The 18,434-nt window shown below is 57.1% G+C and overlaps 9 protein-coding genes across 9 annotated transcripts; 6 read left to right on the forward strand and 3 right to left on the reverse strand.

The window, feature by feature from the left end:
- Positions 1-1,005: 1,005 nt before the first annotated feature.
- N657DRAFT_572072 (thioredoxin-like protein) lies at positions 1,006-1,757 on the forward strand (the record flags this gene model as incomplete). The annotated part of the gene is made up of 2 exons (XM_062788857.1): positions 1,006-1,053; positions 1,110-1,757. 2 exons carry the CDS (start codon positions 1,006-1,008, stop codon positions 1,755-1,757), a joined length of 696 nt encoding a protein of 231 aa, XP_062648080.1.
- Positions 1,758-1,869: 112 nt separating this feature from the next.
- On the reverse strand, positions 1,870-2,776 carry N657DRAFT_572296 (DASH complex, subunit Spc34; the record flags this gene model as incomplete). Its single annotated transcript, XM_062788880.1, has 2 exons — positions 1,870-2,626; positions 2,712-2,776. The coding sequence occupies 2 exons, from the start codon at positions 2,774-2,776 to the stop codon at positions 1,870-1,872; spliced, it is 822 nt and encodes a 273-aa protein (XP_062648081.1).
- A 1,916-nt stretch (positions 2,777-4,692) lies between these two features.
- Positions 4,693-5,637, forward strand: N657DRAFT_571210 (uncharacterized protein; the record flags this gene model as incomplete). The annotated part of the gene is made up of 1 exon (XM_062788797.1): positions 4,693-5,637. The coding sequence occupies one exon, from the start codon at positions 4,693-4,695 to the stop codon at positions 5,635-5,637; it is 945 nt and encodes a 314-aa protein (XP_062648082.1).
- Positions 5,638-6,377: 740 nt separating this feature from the next.
- N657DRAFT_387680 (uncharacterized protein) lies at positions 6,378-7,136 on the forward strand. Its single transcript, XM_062787131.1, has 2 exons — positions 6,378-6,899; positions 6,972-7,136. The coding sequence occupies exon 1, from the start codon at positions 6,458-6,460 to the stop codon at positions 6,863-6,865; it is 408 nt and encodes a 135-aa protein (XP_062648083.1). The 5' UTR covers positions 6,378-6,457; the 3' UTR covers positions 6,866-6,899; positions 6,972-7,136.
- On the forward strand, positions 7,014-9,961 carry N657DRAFT_617398 (uncharacterized protein). The gene is made up of 2 exons (XM_062790520.1): positions 7,014-9,248; positions 9,331-9,961. Exons 1-2 carry the CDS (start codon positions 7,335-7,337, stop codon positions 9,586-9,588), a joined length of 2,172 nt encoding a protein of 723 aa, XP_062648084.1. The 5' UTR covers positions 7,014-7,334; the 3' UTR covers positions 9,589-9,961.
- A 910-nt stretch (positions 9,962-10,871) lies between these two features.
- N657DRAFT_571563 (uncharacterized protein) lies at positions 10,872-12,761 on the forward strand (the record flags this gene model as incomplete). Its single annotated transcript, XM_062788813.1, has 3 exons — positions 10,872-11,145; positions 11,210-12,537; positions 12,618-12,761. 3 exons carry the CDS (start codon positions 10,872-10,874, stop codon positions 12,759-12,761), a joined length of 1,746 nt encoding a protein of 581 aa, XP_062648085.1.
- A 703-nt stretch (positions 12,762-13,464) lies between these two features.
- Positions 13,465-14,953, reverse strand: N657DRAFT_644539 (uncharacterized protein). The gene is made up of 2 exons (XM_062792781.1): positions 14,410-14,953; positions 13,465-14,340 (listed from the first exon to the last, which is right to left on the reverse strand). The coding sequence occupies exons 1-2, from the start codon at positions 14,930-14,932 to the stop codon at positions 13,688-13,690; spliced, it is 1,176 nt and encodes a 391-aa protein (XP_062648086.1). The 5' UTR covers positions 14,933-14,953; the 3' UTR covers positions 13,465-13,687.
- A 255-nt stretch (positions 14,954-15,208) lies between these two features.
- N657DRAFT_655602 (uncharacterized protein) lies at positions 15,209-17,102 on the forward strand (the record flags this gene model as incomplete). Its single annotated transcript, XM_062794618.1, has 2 exons — positions 15,209-15,350; positions 15,427-17,102. 2 exons carry the CDS (start codon positions 15,209-15,211, stop codon positions 17,100-17,102), a joined length of 1,818 nt encoding a protein of 605 aa, XP_062648087.1.
- A 707-nt stretch (positions 17,103-17,809) lies between these two features.
- On the reverse strand, positions 17,810-18,403 carry N657DRAFT_680327 (uncharacterized protein; the record flags this gene model as incomplete). The annotated part of the gene is made up of 1 exon (XM_062796273.1): positions 17,810-18,403. One exon carries the CDS (start codon positions 18,401-18,403, stop codon positions 17,810-17,812), a length of 594 nt encoding a protein of 197 aa, XP_062648088.1.
- Between the last annotated feature and the right edge of the window lie 31 nt (positions 18,404-18,434).

Genomic DNA, 18,434 nt, shown 5'->3' on the forward strand with positions numbered 1-18,434 from the left:
CAACACAAGCGTTAGGATGCGTACGGGATGCAGAAGAGGAAAGTAAGAAATGTGGGAAACGTGCTACACATTGGCATGCGGAAAGAAAGTGGAAGTTGAGGACGAACTCACCTTGCGACGAAGTCCCTCGATCGGCGCAACGAATGTCGGTGGCTGGAATGGGCAGTTAATCTTTGTTCAAAGAGAAATTGGAGAATTGCGAACAGGATCAGAAGGGGGAAGAGTCTAGCCCGCCATCCGATTTCCAAGTGCCTAGGATGCAAAGGTGCGACTGAACGGGCGGCATCCCTGATGCGGTTGTCCCAACCACCCGACTTTTATTTACTTTCAGCCCGTTGGCCGGGCACTCAATCAGCAAGGTTGCGCCAGGGCTGGTCTTGGCAGGAGTTGCACAGCCAGGGTCCGTCAATTGCCCCACTTAGTGACAGTGACGCAACTGTCTAAAGTAGGCCCACGAATCCTTCAGCCTGCAGTGGCATCAAAAGACACAAAACACCTTTTGCAGGACAACCACCACGTCTTAATTCCCTGGGGTCACTTTGCGGAACAAAGCTGCCTCAGCAGCCGACGTTGGAAACAGCCTTACGGATACTCCGTGCATGTTGTTGGTAAACAGCTCTTTCAGCGTCTTGGCATTCGATCGGCGACACTTTGAGCATCCCGAGTCAAAGTGCTTTGGCGGAGGGTTCACGATGGCACCATCCCCTAGCAAACTATAACATGTTTGTTACAAGCCTCTGCACCAACTTACAGTGTCATGATAATTTCATGGGTTACGTTTTAGCTCAAGACGCCATTGTTCCGTCCACCGGGTTCGGTAACTGTTCGGGGACTCTCGAGGTTGAACCCGATTTGTCATCAAGTGAACTCTTGTGTGACTGAAATCCATTTGAGGGGCGATTTAAACTCGAAGTTATTCCCATTTTTGTTGCTCGTTTGGAACAACAGCATCCAACAGGATACCTACCAACCGAACCGCTTGTTGCGCACTTTGTCGCCAGAACCATGACCAACTTCAATATCAAGATCGTTTCCGACGCTATCTGCCCTTGGGTGAGTTGACACCCCTGTCAGTCCCACGCTGTCTATCATTAATCCGTGCACTCAAGTGCTATGTAGGCAAGAAGCGCCTTGAACGCGCCATTGAGACGTACAAGAAGGACGTTCCCGGTGGCGCGAATGATATCTTTACTATAACCTGGCACCCCTTCTATCTCGATCCTACCCTGCCCAAGACCGGCATCGACCGCAACGTCCATTTGGCCAGAAAATTTGGGCCCGAGCGCATGGCCATGGCCACCGCCCACCTCAAGACGCTCGGCGAGGCCGAGGGCATCAAATTCTCGCTGCAGGGCAAGATTGGCAACACTCGCGACGCCCACCGGCTCGTGCAGCTGGCCAAGACAAAGTCCAACGAGACCGAGAATCGAGTCATATCGGCGCTTTTCAAGAGCCATTTTGAAGAGGATGCCGACATCACGTCGCAGGAAGCGCTGGTGGCGGCCGGTGAGAAGGCTGGTCTGGACAGGGCGGAGGTGGAGGACTGGCTCAGCGAGGGCAAGGGCGGGAAAGAGGTCGATCGTGAAGTCGAGAAGGCATACAGCGAGGGCATTCACGGCGTTCCTAACTTCACCATAAACGGCCGGTATCAAGTGCAAGGAGCCCAGGATGTGCAGACGTTCCTTGACGTGTTTGCGCGGGCCAAGAAGACTTCGCCAGATGTCAGCACGGGTTCTGCAGAGGGGGTAACATGCTAGCATGGATTTACTGACCGTCTTTCAATTCCAAGCCGCGCTAAAGCACACTTCCCAAACCGTTCACGGGGCCATGCTGCGAATCGTGTCTCGGAGAGAGAGCTACTTGTCGACCTCAAATGTTGAGCAGCCCTCCAAGATCACTCTCAATCGTGCGCAATTTCGCCTGCAACTCCCTCTTCCTCTTATTCAGCGCCCTGACTTCCTCCTCCTCCCTTCTCAGATCTTCCTCTGTCATGACCGCCTTACCCTCCCCTTCTTCCTCCTCCTGCCCCTCCTCATCCACCTCCTCTTCGTCCAACACCCTCTCCAAATTCATCCTCTCCAGAGCCTCCTGCTGCTCCGCTACCTTGCCCTCGTAGTACGCCAGTGTGTTGCTCTGCTGCGCATACTTGGCCCGCTGCGCGGGAATGCGCTCGAGCGCGCCGGAGAGCGGATACACGGCGCACAGCTTCTCGGCGCCGTGCAGTAGCACCTCAATGTCCACGTCTCCGCCTCCTCCTCCTCCTGCTGTTCGGCCACCGCCGTCTCCAGCACCGCCGCCACCACGCCGCATAATCTGCGCGTGCAGGTCCCCGCCCAGGACGGCCGCCACGGCCGTGTTACGGCGTGCGGTGGGTGCCGTGCGGGTTGAGTTTGGTGGTGGTCCAGTGATCACCTCGCCTGCGGCGACGTTGAATATGGTTTGGCGGCGGGCGGAGGGTTTTGCGGGGTGCGCGTCGGGGTTGTTCTGACGTGTTGTTGTTGAAAGGGGAGGTGGGGGTGGGGGCACGGAGAAGAGGGCGCGTTCGTGGGCTTCGGTGTCGCGGATTAGGGATGTGATGTCTGGGTTGGAGAGGAGGGCGTTTGTAAAGATCTTTGGGGGTGGGAAGCTGGTGTTTTGTGTCAGCTGGAATTGTGTCCTCTCGGTCTTTTTTGTGGGGGAAAGCGGCGGTGCTATGGTCCATGGAATCTTACGGAAGGCTGTCAATTCCATGACATGATATGCATATTTGCTCTAGATGAGCTGAAAGAAGTGACATTGTGAAAGCTGCAGTCGTTTGAAGTATTCCAGTAGTGGTTTGACGGCGATGCCGGTGTTTGCTATGGGCTCGGTTCTCTTGGCATGACGGTTGCCCCTGGCCTCCAAGCTCGACCACCATGCCCAGAACACCCCGCATATCTAAGGAGGACTTGGCCGGAGGACTTCCTCACCTTACCTAAGCAGCCAGCCGCTGCCCTTTGAGGTTGAGCAAACCTCGTCTCAGGTCATCAACTGTCACACTTTTACGTTCGCAATGGATACGCCGCAACACTGTTGCGTTTACCTCCAGCTGCCCCGATTTCTTTGTAATACATTTCCGTCTCAGACTTGTAAATGCACTCCCTTATCTGGATAGCTGGGGCATGGAGCCCAACGGCATCTCTTGTACTCGTTCCAGCTCCACCCTGCATCAGATACAGCTTGGCCTTCGTGGTCCTCAGATCAGTCCATCCACCCCCAGACAAGTAATGGCAATCATCCTTTGCTCGAATGCGGAACGTGCATTGGGTTTAAGTATGTCGGCGACTATGCCGGCGAAAACTCTGAACGCGCGTTCGCGAAATGCTCGACAACCTTCGACCGGCTTCTTGATTTGCTCAAGCAATGGCCGTAACTCCCCAGCTGGGAGGATGCCATCTGCTGCTCCTTGCAGCGCTCATCATGGTAGTTTTCCTTCCACTCATTGGGCATGCTTGCCGCTGGAGGAGAGGTGCTGCAGGAAAATCGGCCTGGACTTCACCTCTTTCGGTGGCAGTTGGACCCCTGATTCGACGCCGGCTCGTGGAGGGCAATCGTGGATGGCGGACGGCAAAGCGCAGAACCTGCATCGCATCTTTCTTTGCTCTGTTGCGCAGTTTGACAAGCTGGATACCTCAACCGCCACCACGACCTTTCGTGACACCGCATGAAGCCGGTAGACAGTCCCTCGAATCCACTAACGCCAACCTCCGGTCTCGCGCTGTACGTCCCGTCTTCATAGGTTAGAGCCTCTCGCTTGCGGCCTTTCCCTGAGAGTGAGTCAGGGGCTCGCTGGAGCATTGCTGCCCAAGCTGCCGCTACGTCTCCATACGGCACCAGGTCGACAGGACCAACAGAGACTCGCTCTTTTCTATCCTGCTGTTTTCCTTTAGGGGCTCCATGCCCGGCAGCAAGGGGCACACTGGATATACCACAAACCTACGATGGAACTTCGGCCCGATGCTCAACCGTAGTTCGTAGTCGTGGGAAAATTTAGCCCATTATCGGAGCCCAGACGGCAGGGCCTACGTCTTTAAAATAGCCAAAACCACACCGCGGTCCTCTACCGGGAACGGGTCTTTGAGATCACGGCATCTTGTCCTACCTCGACTGTATCCCTACCTCCATCACAAGGGACAACTGACCGTCCCGCCCCTCCGACGAGTTGCCCCCAGAGCTGCTGGCACCCAGGCAATTGCGCAAGCCAGCGCACCTCGACCAAGCAGCGCAACGGCGCACGTCTCCCGTGGCACCGAGAGCACCGCTTCCCCCCCTCCCACTCACCCCCCGCAACCCAATTGCTCAGCTGCTTCTGCTCCGATTTCCCCCCAAGAGCAATATCGGAAAATCAGCCTGACCTGCGCGCATCCTGCACCTAAGCTTTTAACGGGAATTATCATGACAACCAACAAAAAGCCCATATCTTCTCCTCACTGGAGGTTCATTCTTTGGGTGCTGACGCCCTGATCCTGCTCCCTCAACTCTCATTTTCTTTTTCTCGTCGGCCCCGCCATCTCACCTTCTACCCCACACTTGCAAGGGCAAAATCGATAAGATCCCGCGAGAAGGGCCCCTGGTGGAAGGACTGCAATACTCCGTACCACGCTGCCACGGCAGTCATTGGAAGGTCGAAGCGCACCCGACATCGTCCGGGCTGCAGCACAACTCGCCCAAACAATGTGGCCAAAGACGACAAGGTCAAAATTATTTCAAAACGTGGGGCCATCCTCCCCGCCAGAAACACCCAGGACCACGTCTCCTGTTTTTGGCCGCAAGAGCAGTCCCCCGCCGGGGGAGTTGCCGCCACGGGTTCCTCTTCGTCCAATGGCGCCGCCACTGTCGACAACCAATACGGCGGTCAATGGGCTGGCTGCCAGCCACGAGAATGCGATTCGCCCCGACCAGCTCTCGCCATGCCCTAGCAGCTCGTCGTCTGCGGCGTCATCAGATTCGGAGGATTCGGAGGGCTCGATTGCCGCAGTCGGCGTTTTGCGGTTGGCGACCCAAGACCGGCGATCGGGATTGGCCCCACTCGCGCCGGAAGCAAGGATAGGCCGCATTGTGACACAGACCGAGCTCATCGTCGAGGAGTTGAGCGACTTTGGTGACAGCGACGGCGAGCGGCCCGGCGTGGTCCGGCCTTGCGCCATAGAATACGCCGAATCAGACCGCAGCCGCTCAACGTCGCGAAATCGGCCTGAGATCGACCAAAAGATGATGTACAACCTCGGCAACCTCAACTGCAGCGATGGCTCATCCGAATCAGACCTGGACCCGGATGAGGTTCACGCATTCCTAATCAAGCGGCGCGCCGAAAGGAGGCGCCAGCGCATGAGCTCAGGCAGCATCGGCAAGCGGACCATCAGCGAGAGCATCGGCAGCGACACGGACCGCGAGGACATCCGATCTTTTTTGGGCGCCGAGGAAGCAGGCTCCAGCGCACGTCGCCTGCGGCGGAGGGTTGGCGACCGACACAGTTTGCAGTTTCAGGATCCCCCGCCGCCCAGGATCGACGAGCTCGACGAGCCCAACTCGAGCGAGGACGAGATCTTCATTGGCGAGTCGCTCGCACGCGAGCTTCCTTACTATGAATACGTTAGCATGGAGGTTGATTCCCCATGATGGCACCCAGCTGCCTTGTCATTATTCGGCGATGCCTGAGGGAATTATGGGAAGGCCCGGCTCGGTCTGTTGACCATAACCCCTCTTATCGGCATCTTTCATTTCATCCTCCACTTTTGATGATGACGCCAACGACGATAACGATGCCAGCCGATGATGTGATGATATCAAATCCGACTGCGGTGGCGATTCACCTGGATTATGTACTTTGTGATGCTGGGGGTCATACGGCATCTTTCCTGTGCATTGTCTTCTGATAATGGCAGTTTGTTGTTGGGGCTTTGCGAGACACACGACATACCCACGGCCTAATGAGCCACTCGGCAACGGACTCAATTTGCTGGCTTCCAACGGAGCACCCCTCGGCACTGACCTATTCCTCAACTAACCATCATCACGGGAGCCTCAAGGCGGAAATGGAAAGCTGCAGTTTTAGACGCACGGGGTGAGGCGGCAGAAAAAAAAACGAAACGTTAAAACAAGAGCTATGTTTCATGGGTTTGGCTGCGGCGCGCATGTATCACTTATGGCTGATGATACCTGATAGACTGGGGACTGCGATTCTTGGGAGGCGGAAAGCACAGGCTTGTTCATCAAACCCTTTTGAATCTCGAGTTCATGGCACCTCATGTAGTCCATACGGCGGGCAGGTTGGGTGACATCTGGACCGGAGTACTCCTACTGTACCGCGCGACTTTCTGTTTACCGGCTGCTCTGGGTTCTGAAATGCGGGATAGACTTGAGGCATTTCTAAGTTTCTATACCTTAGAGAGCATTTCCATGTGGCCAGTGTATAGGGCATGGACGTCCCTTGCATTGAATGGCCGGAGCTGAAATCTGGGTGCGCGTGTGTTTGCAGAAGGTCCTTAATAATGATTGCCGATCCATCTCGCTCAGCCGCGTGCGGTGCAATCTCATGGGAGAAACAATGAAGAAAGGAGCTGATGTTGGATGGGTGATCATGAGGCAAACATGGCTGCAAGTTTCAGATAGCATCGAACCCCCGCTGTCGCCATCTTTGCGCCAAGCATGGACGCCGATGCCAGGTCGCGAGTGGGCACTGCGCCTAGAGGAAGTTGGCTGTATTCGGACGGTGCACCGCTCGACACCGAAGGCGTTTGCTGCGGCGGTACGGATTTTGACTCGACGGCAGCATTCTGGAACTGGTCGTCGACATGTCCAACATGGTATTGTACCGGCGGGCGCGCAACGAGCTGATGCAGATTAAGACGCAGAAGAAGGACGGGGATGTGTGGTCTCTGGTTCGTGTCACCTTCGTCTGTGCCTGGGTGTGTGAACATGATTACGAGGCTAACCAATCAACGGCCGTGCAGCACCTCGCCAACCACGTAAGGCTTCGGCCTTCAGGGGTTCCACCATGATGACCGAGGGAATCATCCGTGCAGACGAACATCCTATGCATCTTATCACTCTCGCGCGTTTTAACCTCCTCCTTCTCGTCAAATCCGGAATCAAACCCAAGTAGTTCGTCTTCTCTCCTTGATTCTGACGACTTATCCACCGATTACCCGAACTCGTCCCAGCAACGGCGGGGTGAAGTCGACCAAGCCTGCACAAGTCCTGTCCAACGTTGAATACCGAGCATCGCCTCAATCCTGTGTTTTCCCACACCATTTCCCACGGCGCGCGCCAGCCTTTTAAACATCTTGGTCATTCACGGGGTACATCAGTGGAACATGAACCCACAACCCGGCAGCCAGGGCGTGGCGGGGCGTCCCAATGCTCCGAGTGCCCAGGCCGCCGGCGCCCCGAACCGACAGCAAGGACCCTTCCTATACCGGCCCGAACAGATGCGACAAATCAGCATTCTCAACGAAGACGAAAAGGTTAAGTACGAGAAAGGCCTTGCTGGCCTGTGGAAAATCCATGACAGCGCACTTCCCGGGTCTCAGCAACGACTGGACGCTGAGAAGAAGATCTCCGACTTTGGCAAGATGCTTATGGGGAAGCTAAACCAGCGTCGCGCGATGCTTCAGCAGCAACAACAGCAACAGCAGAACGCGCCGCAACAGCCGCTGCAGCAGCTACAGCAGCAACCACAACAGCAAGCGCAGCAACTGCAGCAACACCAACAACAACTACCGCAGCAGCCGTCTCTTCAGCAGCAGCCCGGCCAAGCTCAAGCTGCTCCGCATGGACAGCAGGCCCCGGCCGCCCCAGCAGGCGGCGGGCAATCCAGCAACATGGCCAATCCTGCTTCCCAGCCCCATGCGTCAGGCGCCCAGGCGCCGCACCTGGCTGCTGCGACCGCCCAGGCGAGATCGCTGCCTGGTCACATCATAAGTCACCTCAACGAGATGCAGTTCCAAGCGCCGGCCGATGTACAAAACAAGGCAAAATGGCTCGAGGAAATCCGGCAGAAATACGCCAGGGCACTCTACTCGATGGACAACGCCCGCAGCGCGACCAAGACGATCGAGAAGACGCTGCAGGATAATCCATCGCTGCCCCCGGAGGAGAGAAAGAAACTGGAGGAGCGCAAGGCGCAGCTTCACAAGCAGTACCAGGACGCCATCACGTTTGCCAACGCGGTCAGGAAACAGTATGGCGGCGGCAACCAGATGTCCGCGCAGAATGGAGCCACAGGCGCCGGTGTTGCCAACCAGGCACGTCCGCAGACTTCAGGGCCCCAAGGGGTGGCTCAACCTGCCGCGCAGGGAGTGGGCAATGGGGCACCGGTCGCTGCTTCTACAAGTCCAATGCAGAGCTCCACAGCTGCCGTGAATGCCGCCATTGAGGCTGCCAAAAAGCAGTCAATGGCAGCTAGTCGCGTGCCGGGTGTGGTGAACGCGCTTCCCGCGCAACCCGGCCCGTCACCGCAGTCGCAGGTCCAAGCTCCGGCGACACCAGCACAGGCGCAACCCTCTTCAGTCGCTCAAGCGCCTCCGGCACAGCCTGTCCAACAGACACAGCCAGCGCAGCAACTTCAGCAACCACCGATCAAAATCGAGCCCGGCACACAACCGCTGCCGGCGCCTCTCAACACTGCCATCGCAGCAGCAGCTGGCGGAATTCCTTCGGCTGGAACACCGACACAGAATTCGGCTCGCCTTCAAACGCCCCAATCGGCGACGCCCACAACTGCAAACGCGAACATTCGACCTCTCACGCACGCTGCTGCCGTCAATCTGGCGTCTCAGCCGCGGCCCGGAGGCGTCCCTCCAACCCCGACAGCCGCGCCCGGAATCGGTCCCGCCTCAGGAACGCTCGGCGGAATCGGCGCATCGCAACAACAGCAAGGACACTCGCACGCGCACCCGGCGCAACAGCAACAGCAGCCCACTGCGCACAATCTCCAGTCCAAACTGCCGATTCCCAAAGTGCTCCACGAAAAAGCCGGGCAAATGCCGACTCCGGTCCCTAACATTGGCGGCATTGGCAGCACCCCCCGCCCCACATACAGCGGCGGCGGCGGCATCGGCGGCGGCGTCATGAACCAGCCCGTCCTGCCCAAGACGCCGGCCTTCCAGCTTGAAGGCGAAGGCGAGCGCATTCTCAACAAGAAGAAGCTGGATGAGCTGGTGCGCCAGGTTTGTGGTGGTACGGCGGAGGGCCAGGAAGGGAATTTGTTGACTCCGGAGGTGGAGGAGGTAAGTTTTGCATTCATTCTTCTATCCATCAATCATTGTTGCTTGTTGTCTCTTGTTTACTAACGGCATCAAAACCGCGCAGTCCGTCCTCAATATGGCTGATTCCTTCGTCGACAACGTGCTGCACCAGGCCTGCCGCAACGCCAAGGAGCGCGGCTCCAAGGTGCTCGAGATCCGCGACATCCAGCTCGTGCTGGAGCGCACCTACAACATCCGCATCCCCGGCTACTCTAGCGAAGAGCTGAGGACGGTGCGCAAGGTGCAGCCCAACAGCTCGTGGATCAAGAAGATGAGCGCCGTGCAGGCCGCCAAGGTTGTCCCTGGCAAGGGTGATATTTGACAGTCTGTCCCTCTTTGTCTTATATCTTGTACCTCGGCATGCTTTGCTATTGATCACAAGGCTGAGGCGGTATGGAACCGGCGTAAGGGAAGCTGGCGCTTGAGCTCCGAGCGGGATGGATGAATCGATGAATATGCTATTTCACACCGTGAGGGACTTGGCGTTTAGGGGTGGAAGGGAATACAGGGCTACCACGAGACCATAGGACAGGAGGAGACCAATAATTCAAGCGGCGTTTATTTACTTTGGCGACTTGGCGTTTTGAGGTGAGACTTGGGTCAGATATCTTACTGGCTTATTGGCAGGGCTCTGGACGCCGTTCTATCCCTACGTTGGGTGACGTGATAGCCCTGTGCTCCAAGGCGCAGAGCAGGGTATGTGGTACAATTTATTGACGCCCGGCGGATAACCCGAAAGGGCAACTATTACAATCTGACTATACATATCCCAAGATATGTCCTGATCTCGTCGGAGCCCATACAAATTATAAGGTATAATAATGGGTGATAACGAACATCAGAGTGCCCGAGTCAGGTCGTTCCCAGAGAAGGCGTCAGGAATCTGGACCATCATGTGATACATTTAAAAGTGATGTCGGTTTTGGGCTGAGTCAAGACAACGAGCAGAAACACCCAGAAGCTGAGGGCCCAGCAGGCAGCAAATCGACAACGTCACAAAGTGTCCAGCCAGCCCAAGTGGGTCGCCTGCGGCGAGCCGCCTCCACTGGTTTCCAGTTGCCAGCCGATTCAGGCAGTGCAGCTTGTGCAAGTACTGTGGCCCGAGCTGGTACTCCTCTCAACTATCAATCAGCGCGCATTTACAGGTAGCGCTGCAACATGCAATACCTGAGATTCAGGGCAACAGAAGCTTTCGGTCGGCGCTCCCGTCGTGGATCGTGTCACGTTTGGCGACCTGCTCTCCCAATCTCCGACTGCCTCGACCCTTTCGAACCTCCCATTCCTGCATCACCAAACCCAAAGCACAACAACCTTCCATCAACCGCGGCGATTATAATCTTGACTGCTTGTAGGCCGGTGCACTGTTGCCTCGGGCACTCTACCTGCGTTCCGCTTGCCGTGGCCGATCATTGAGCTCTTCCATCCGCCACCCCCCAACAAACAAACTTGGCAGGTTATCCATCTGACCTTGGACCCAACAAGTCGCTGCGCGCTTCGCGATCTCCCAGCGCCATCCATTATCTCAACCCACATCCTCCGTCGGTGGGCTCATACTGATTTATAACTATCCACGGACTTGAGACATCAGACTTGAACAAGTCCGACATGCCCGGCAAGACCCCCGATAAAGAGCCCGTCGAGAATGGCGGTTACCGGGGAGGAAAGGACATGACGGACAAGGACCTCAAACCGAAGGGCAAGAAGGCGAGCAAGAAGGACGGAGACGACGAGATGACGGTGGTTGTGCCACCCTCAAAAGCGTCAAAGCAGTCGTCGGTCCCTCCGCCCAACGATGCCGAGGGTGACGTCGTCATGGATGACGCCGAGAAGGCTGCCGAGGGCGAGGTCAAGGCCGACCCCTTCGCCCAAAGCGTCAGCGGTATGCGACCTTGATCTGCTGCGAAATGCCTCCGCCCGAAATTGACTAACGGCCGCCTGAACAGATATCAAGAGCAACTTCGCCCTCCTAGACCGCGCCATCGCCCTCTTTGACGCAAGATTCACCCTGCGCGCCCTGCGGTCCATCTCATCAATTCGCAAACGCCTGACGCCCGACATTCTCGCCCAAGCCATCTCAGAGACCTACTCGTCGTCCTCAGCCAGTGCCAACCTCGCGAAGCAGATGCTGCATGCGATTGGTCGGCCAAACGTGTCGCTGGGCCGCCAATCCGGCCCGGAGATGGAGATTGACAGCGAGCCCAAGGCTGTCTCTAAGAACAGCGCGAAGAAGGAGTTCAAGGAGGTCATCCCCGAAGTGGATGTCTTCTTGGGTATCCTTACACAGGTTGCGTTGCACGACAGCAAACAGTTTCAGCAAGGTTTCGAGTTCTCGCACTCCCTTGTGGACCGGATCCGCTCTGTCAACCGGCGCACCCTTGACAGCCTCTCCGCCAAGGTGTACTTTTACTACTCGTTGTTTGCTGAGCAGCTCGCCCCGCTCCCGCCCTCCTCGCAGTCTCCCGTCGTGTCGATCCGCCCAACACTTCTTGCCGCGCTCCGGACAGCCGTGCTCCGCAAGGATGTCGACACGCAGGCGTCGGTTATCGTTCTCCTGCTCCGGAACTACCTCCTTACCTCGCACATCTCGCAAGCCGACCTCTTGGTCTCGCACACCCAGTTTCCCGAGAATGCCGCAAACAACCAGGTTGCCCGCTTCCTCTACTACCTCGGCCGAACCCGTGCCATTCAACTCCGCTACACCGAGGCACACGAGCATCTGACGGCGGCGACACGGAAGGCACCCTCGAGCCCCTGCGCCCTCGGTTTCAGCCAGACCGCGACAAAGCTCCTGCTCGTCGTGGAGTTGCTCATGGGCGACATCCCGGACCGCGCGACCTTCCGCCAGCCGGGCAACGAGACGGCGCTGCACCCCTACTTCCTGCTCGTCCAAGCGGTCCGGGTGGGCAACCTGGAAGACTTTGAAACCATCATTGCCGAGCACGCCGACACGTTCCGCCGCGACGGCACCTACACTCTGATTTTGCGCCTGCGGCAGAACGTCATCAAGACGGGCATCCGCATGATGAGCCTCAGCTACAGCCGCATCTCGCTGCGTGACATCTGCATCCGTCTGCACCTGGGCTCCGAGGAGAGCGCCGAGTACATTGTGGCCAAGGCGATCCGCGACGGCGTGATCGAAGCGACGCTCGATCGCGAGCGCGGCTTCATGAAGAGCAAGGAGGTGGGCGACGTGTATGCCACGCGGGAGCCGGGCGAGGCGTTCCACGACCGCATCCGCGCGTGTTTGGCGCTGCGTGACGAGAGCGTGAAGGTATGTTCCCCCTCTCTACCACCAGGTTCTTTTTTGTTTTTCTTCATATTCTTGTTACTAACGGAGATGCAACGTTACAGGCCATGAGGTTCCCCATGAACCAGCACCGTCTGGAGCTGAAGAATGCCCAAGAGGCCCGCGAGCGCGAGCGCGAAATGGCGAAGGAGATCCAGGAGGGTGACTTGGACGAGGACGACCTCGGCGGCGAGTTCGAGGGCATGTAATTATTCTATCACACACACACCCACGCGCACCCATCCTGGTGCTTGCTGGGGGTTTTCGTCTCGTTTCCAGTTCCTTGTAAACTTTATGTCTGAAGAAAGTTGGAGCAGCGGTGGGCGGAAGAAGGGGAAGGAGGAAAGGGAGGGAAGGGGCAAGGTAGGGAGAAGGTTGGCAAGAATACGAGGGTTTGGTCTCCGGGCGACACACAATCCAACCATCATCCTTCCCCTAACCTATCTATCACTTTTTTCCCTCATAGGCTGCTTGGTCGTGCTCATAGCGCCCCTAGGGCTTGGTCCGCATCGGCCTTACATGCGAGCGGTAATGATATCAGCTTGTTCTTTGAGAGGGCCTCAAACTGGATTTGTCGGGTGCTCGCTAGGTTTTTATAGTGTGGTTTACCTGGTTCTGGGTTCGGTTGGGTTGCTCTGGGCTATTTAAGTTCATCACTGGCTGGGTAAGAGTTGCGAAGGAATAAAGACTGCGCAGGGTCGGCGGGTGAAATCATTGATAGTAACTCATCAACAAGACGAAACGAGTTGACATTACAGCTTAACAGCTCTACTTCACGTTTGAGGTCATCGTGCTGATGTTTCCTGCTCTGTCTCCCTTCAGCTTCATTAAGGCACATTACAAAACTGCCCCATGAGAGAGAACGTGCCTAGATTGAGGGGTTATTCTAGAACAAGGGACACAATGCCCGTCCTTAAGTCTAGGGTACATAGCAAGTCGCTGACATGAGTATCGAGTTGAACGGGAACGGGCATCCCTCAGACTCGGCACATGGCTGAAGGAAGGTCACTTCAGGAATCCACATCAATGGTCTTCCTTTTTTTCCTTCATCTCTGCACCTGTACGTCCTTCCTCACCTTGCTGCTCAGCCTCCCGTCTCCTACGCCACCACTCCTTCTCCGCTTCCTTTTGCTCCTCACACATTCAACGGCCGTCCTCTTGGCCGCCAGTGATCTCCACCGCCCCAATCCCGCCGCGACTTTCTCCTCCCATCATCCTCTTCCTCCTCCCCAAGTTCCCGTTCCTCATCCGGAAACACCCCGCTACTAGCACCAGCACGAGAATTCCTCCTCCTCCTCGCACCAGCACTCAAAACCGGATCAGGAATCTCGACAGGCTCGGGCTCCGAAGAATCGGGGTACTGCACCTCGCGATCCCACGCCGCGAGCGACGGCGCAGGACTCCGCAGCCAGCAGCGCAACTCGTGCAGGAACAGGCGAGCGTGCTCGTGGCCCAGGAAATCGGTCAGCATCGCCTCGGCCTGACCCGCGCTGCCCTGAAGGTCGACTGTCTTGAGGATGGCGACGATATATTCGAGGAGGAACTCTGCGTTGTTGCGGCGGCGGCGGCGGCGCATCATAACATTGCTGCGTTGTTCCTGGTCTTCTTCTTGGTCTTGTTGTTGTTGTTTCTCTGTAGTGGTGATGGGTTCGGGGTCGCAGAGGAAGGAAAAGACTTGCAGCTCGCGGCGGATCCAGAGGCGAGCGCGGGAGACGAGGTGCGGGGTGGACGCGAATTGGACGGGAGTTGGCGGCGGGCGGTATTGGGAGATGCGGTTTGAGCCTATGTCTGAAGGATGTGAGAGGCTTAGCCAGTGAACGTAACTGAGTAGAAGGGAGGACGAGGGGTGTCGCTTACGGAGGGAATAAAGCTGATGCCGGTAGATGTGGCGGCGGCGTTGGATCGCTTCGTCTGGAGTAGGAGGTGGCGGCGGGCATCTCCTGCCTGTTCCTCGGAGCAGTCCGTTCTGGGATGAGAATCTCCTTCGTGATGCACGGTCTAGGGGTGTCTGTCTGTTCTGCACCGCTCCCCGTTCATCCCTTGCCGTGCTGTGGCGGGGTCTGGGGGCGTTGGGCACGCGGTAGATGGCCTCGCCTTTCTGGGGGTCGGCATAGCGGACTTTGTAAACGTTGGCTTTGCATAGCGGGCAGTTTGGGTGTTCCTGCAGCCAACTCACGAGGCAGAGGAAGTCAAAGTGGGAATGGCCGCAAGGAAAGGCAGCGGCCGTGTCTGCAATGGAGTCGAGACAGATGACGCAGCATTCGTGGGGTTCGCTCGACCCGGGGGGGTCTCGTCGAGATGTCTTGATCTCGGCGAGCGTGGTCTGCAATACTTGGGCTTGAATTTCCTCGGAACAGTCGACTCCCGCTTCTGCGTCCATGGGCTGGCCTGTAGAAGAGCTCGAGGTAGGTTGTTTGACGGAAGTGCAACTTCGACGTATTGGTGGGGCGATAGTGATGCACAACCCCACAACTGCAGAGTACTCGCAAGTCCTTGTCACCGCTAAGCTTCTTCTGTCGGGCGGGGCTCGATATATAGCCGGACTGGGTTCACGCCTTCCACGCGTCAAGTACGCGTCTCATTCACCCAAATTTACCCCCAACACAGAATCTCATATCCTCAGCAACCCTACATCGACTTGATGCCGCACAGCACGATGGATGGTCTGGCCAGAGGGGCCTACGAGGAGAAGTCATTGCAATTGCGCACCGAGTTGAAGAAATGGGAGAACGACTGGGCGATTGCACACGGGGGGAAGAAGCCAGGCCGCGACGACATCAAACAGAATCCCGACATTGGTACGTGGTGCTCATGCGTTTGTCGCAGTTCTCCATTTGCTGAGTTTTCACTACTTGCTAACAAACTGGGAAAAAGCGCAGAAATACAAGCAGTACAACAACCTCAGGGACATACTTGCAGGCAGGGTTCCGTCTCTTCAATCGGGTCCCGTCGAAGCCGCCCACGGCCACCAGCAGCGCAAAAGGAAGCAATTCGACGCTGCCCTTGCCCCACAAACCCCATCGAAGCGGACCAAGCCGGACCAGACACATTCCCAAATCCAGGTCACGCCATCAGGGGCGCAGACACCCTCAGCAGCCCATGCTGTCCTCACCCCATCGCTCAACCGGACCAGCCTCACCCCTGTGGGTGCTGTGCCTACGTCCATCAGCCCAACACCACAAAAAGACGGCCGTGTCCTCGGCCTCTTCGACCTGCTTGGGCGTACCCCATCCAAGTCTACCACAACCTCGTCAGCACCACCTAACACCACCCTGCTCGCCGCGACACCAAGGAATCAGCGCACCGTTGACCCTCTTGCCCCAACAGTAGCCACGACAACAACCACAGCCGGCCGCGCCATCACCCCGCAACACCAGCGCACCACTACCACCCTTCTCTTCCAGTCTTCTACCACAACCACAGCCCACGCCCGCCACGCCAAGCGAATAACCACCACGACGACAATAACAGGAGCAACCCCTTTCAGAACCCCCTCCACAAACCGCATCTCCAAACAGCCCCTCAACAGTCCGACAGGCTCCGCCTCAAGCTCGACACCCTCCTTTTTACGGCGGCGCACCGTCACAACTGCCGACGCCGCCGCGGCTGTCTTGGCGCTGTCAAGCGTGGACGAGCTCGACGAGGACCGGGGAGGTACCGAGCTGGAGAATGCGGATGAGGCGTGGAAGAAGATTGTTCCGCTACGCTTGCCTCGGAAGTTGGGTGCTGGAATCGGAAGGAGGAGCCTGAGCAGTGTGGTGGCCGGGTTGAGAAAGATGGAGGAGGAGGCGTTTGGTGAGGAGGAGGAGGTTCTGAGGGAGATGGGGATGGAGATGAGTGGCGGCGCTCATAGTCCTGCTGCGGGGTTGAGTATGAAGAAGAATGGGGTTGATAGTGCGAACAAGGGAGGTGAGCTGGTGGAGGTGGGGGATAGTCAGGTTCAAGGGGAAGGACAACAAGCACGGATGACTACCGAACCGCGAGTTGGTTTCCTGTCCGGCTTTGACGAGGAAGGACTCTACGGCAGCAGCAATGAAGACAACAACCGACAGAACCAACAACAGCAGCCGCTCCGCACGTTCAAAAAGCGCGGCCAGAAACGCTCCACACGCCTTCTCAACATGCGCCCGACAAGAACCAAACGACCTGCCCAGCAGTCTGAGCACCAAGAAGAAGAGGAGGAGGAAGAAGACATCGTTCACGAGACACAACCCAACACTACCAAATCAACAGCAGCAGCAGCAGCTCACGGCGAGGACCTTCGCCTCTCTGACCTCGACTCCTCCGCCTCCGAAGCCGACTTTAACGCCGCTTCCGACTCTGATGAGGAAGAAGAAGAACGTGTCAAAACAGCGAAGACCAAGCAAAAGAGCCCCGCCCTTCCTCCTCCGGGCGACAAGGACAAGAACGACAAGGGCGAGAGCGTCGTCAAGAGGGCGGTGCGCAAGGTCAAGGCGACGGCGCACGCCAACTTCAAGCGGCTGAAGCTGCGGAACTCGGGGGCCAAGGGCGGGCCGGGGTATGGGAGCCGGTTTAGGCGGAGGAGGTGAGGGATGATGTATTTATATACTGTTGAGAATCATGAATGACGGCTTTGTGCATGGGCTTGGTGTTGCGTTTTGCATGAAAAGAGGCAGGGGCATGGGCCGGAACGTGGTTCGCATTGCATTGCATGGATGTGGTTTGCTCGTGGCATTGTTGCTCAAGGGCCGGGGGTTGTTTGATGGAATCTTTGACTGAGTACCGTATGCATGCATGTATCTGGTTTATCTTTCTGCTCTGGAGTATCATTTTGCTGTCGCTTCAGTAGCTGGGAGCATTCGGTGAAAGACTGGCCCATATACCGGGATCTGCTACTTTCAAAGCTGTCTAGCTCCTTCCTCTCTCAACGCCGATCCAGCTGATAAGCATCTCATTCTTTAATCAGATCAAGGACTGGCCCTACCGGTAGTTATCTATTCCGACGCGGAAAAACAGAGTTGTGGATGATATTACTGACGTCTTTAACACCAGGTTTAGTTTTCCCGAGCCAACATCACCCACCAAACGATACTAAGCAGACAGAAGAAAGGAAGGACTATGCTATAAGATGTGGCAGGAAAAAGAAAAAAAGGGTCCAGCACACATATCCCATCCGACCGTCATTTCACTCCTCTTCCCCACTGTCTCCAGTCGCTCAAGGCACTCTGAACACGCAATAAAAGGAAGCGCACTATATCATCATTCGAAAACGACACGCAAGCACACCTCGCACGGGTCAGGCAATGACAACACTCCCCGCCGTTACAATAGCCGTCGCCGTCGCAGTCGTCGTCTCCGTCACGGTCTCCCGCACGGTCTCCCTCTCCGTCACCGTCACGACGACAGTCACTGACCCCGCAGGACCTGCACTCCCCTCACCCACATCCGCGCCGCTACTACTACTGCTTATCGTGGTAATAGCAGTAGCAGTAACAGTAGTACTACTATCCACCGCGCCGTTGGCTACACCGGGCGCCGTCGTGGTCGCTGTCGTCGTGGTCGTGATATCTGTCGGCGGCAGCCCAAAGGCAGGTCTGCCGGCGGTGGTGGTGGTGGTGATGGTGCTGGTGCTGCTCGGGATGGGAATGACGACCAGCGAGGGCTTGGTCGTTGTCGCCGTTGTCGAGGGGCGGGGCACGGGCGTGAAGTCCAACGAGGATATGGTGAAGGCTGGCGGCGGGACGAACGAGAATTCGGGTAGTGGTTGCGAGGAGGGCGCGGCGGTCGGTTCGGGGTCGGATTCGGTCGTGTCCGGGTCGATTGTGAGGGTGATGGTTGCTGTGCTGCTGGCGAAGGTCAAGGTCGCAGTGCGGGTAATGGGGTCTGTCATGGGGCCTGCCGAGCTGGTTGTTGTGCTCGTT

This window comes from Parathielavia appendiculata, assembly GCF_033297405.1.
Source record: "Parathielavia appendiculata strain CBS 731.68 unplaced genomic scaffold N657scaffold_5, whole genome shotgun sequence".
Classification (NCBI taxonomy): domain Eukaryota; kingdom Fungi; phylum Ascomycota; class Sordariomycetes; order Sordariales; family Chaetomiaceae; genus Parathielavia; species Parathielavia appendiculata.

Excerpts from the sequence above, each read along its gene's own strand:
- N657DRAFT_617398 (XM_062790520.1), top strand. The coding sequence starts at position 7,335 with ATGAACCCACAACCCGGCAGCCAGGGCGTGGCGGGGCGTCCCAATGCT. Across the intron at positions 9,249-9,330 it reads TGACTCCGGAGGTGGAGGAG|TCCGTCCTCAATATGGCTGA; the intron begins GTAAGTTTTGCA and ends AAAACCGCGCAG.
- N657DRAFT_644539 (XM_062792781.1), bottom strand. The coding sequence starts at position 14,932 with ATGGACGCAGAAGCGGGAGTCGACTGTTCCGAGGAAATTCAAGCCCAA. Across the intron at positions 14,341-14,409 it reads GCATCAGCTTTATTCCCTCC|ACATAGGCTCAAACCGCATC; the intron begins GTAAGCGACACC and ends CACATCCTTCAG.
- N657DRAFT_387680 (XM_062787131.1), top strand. The coding sequence starts at position 6,458 with ATGGCCGGAGCTGAAATCTGGGTGCGCGTGTGTTTGCAGAAGGTCCTT.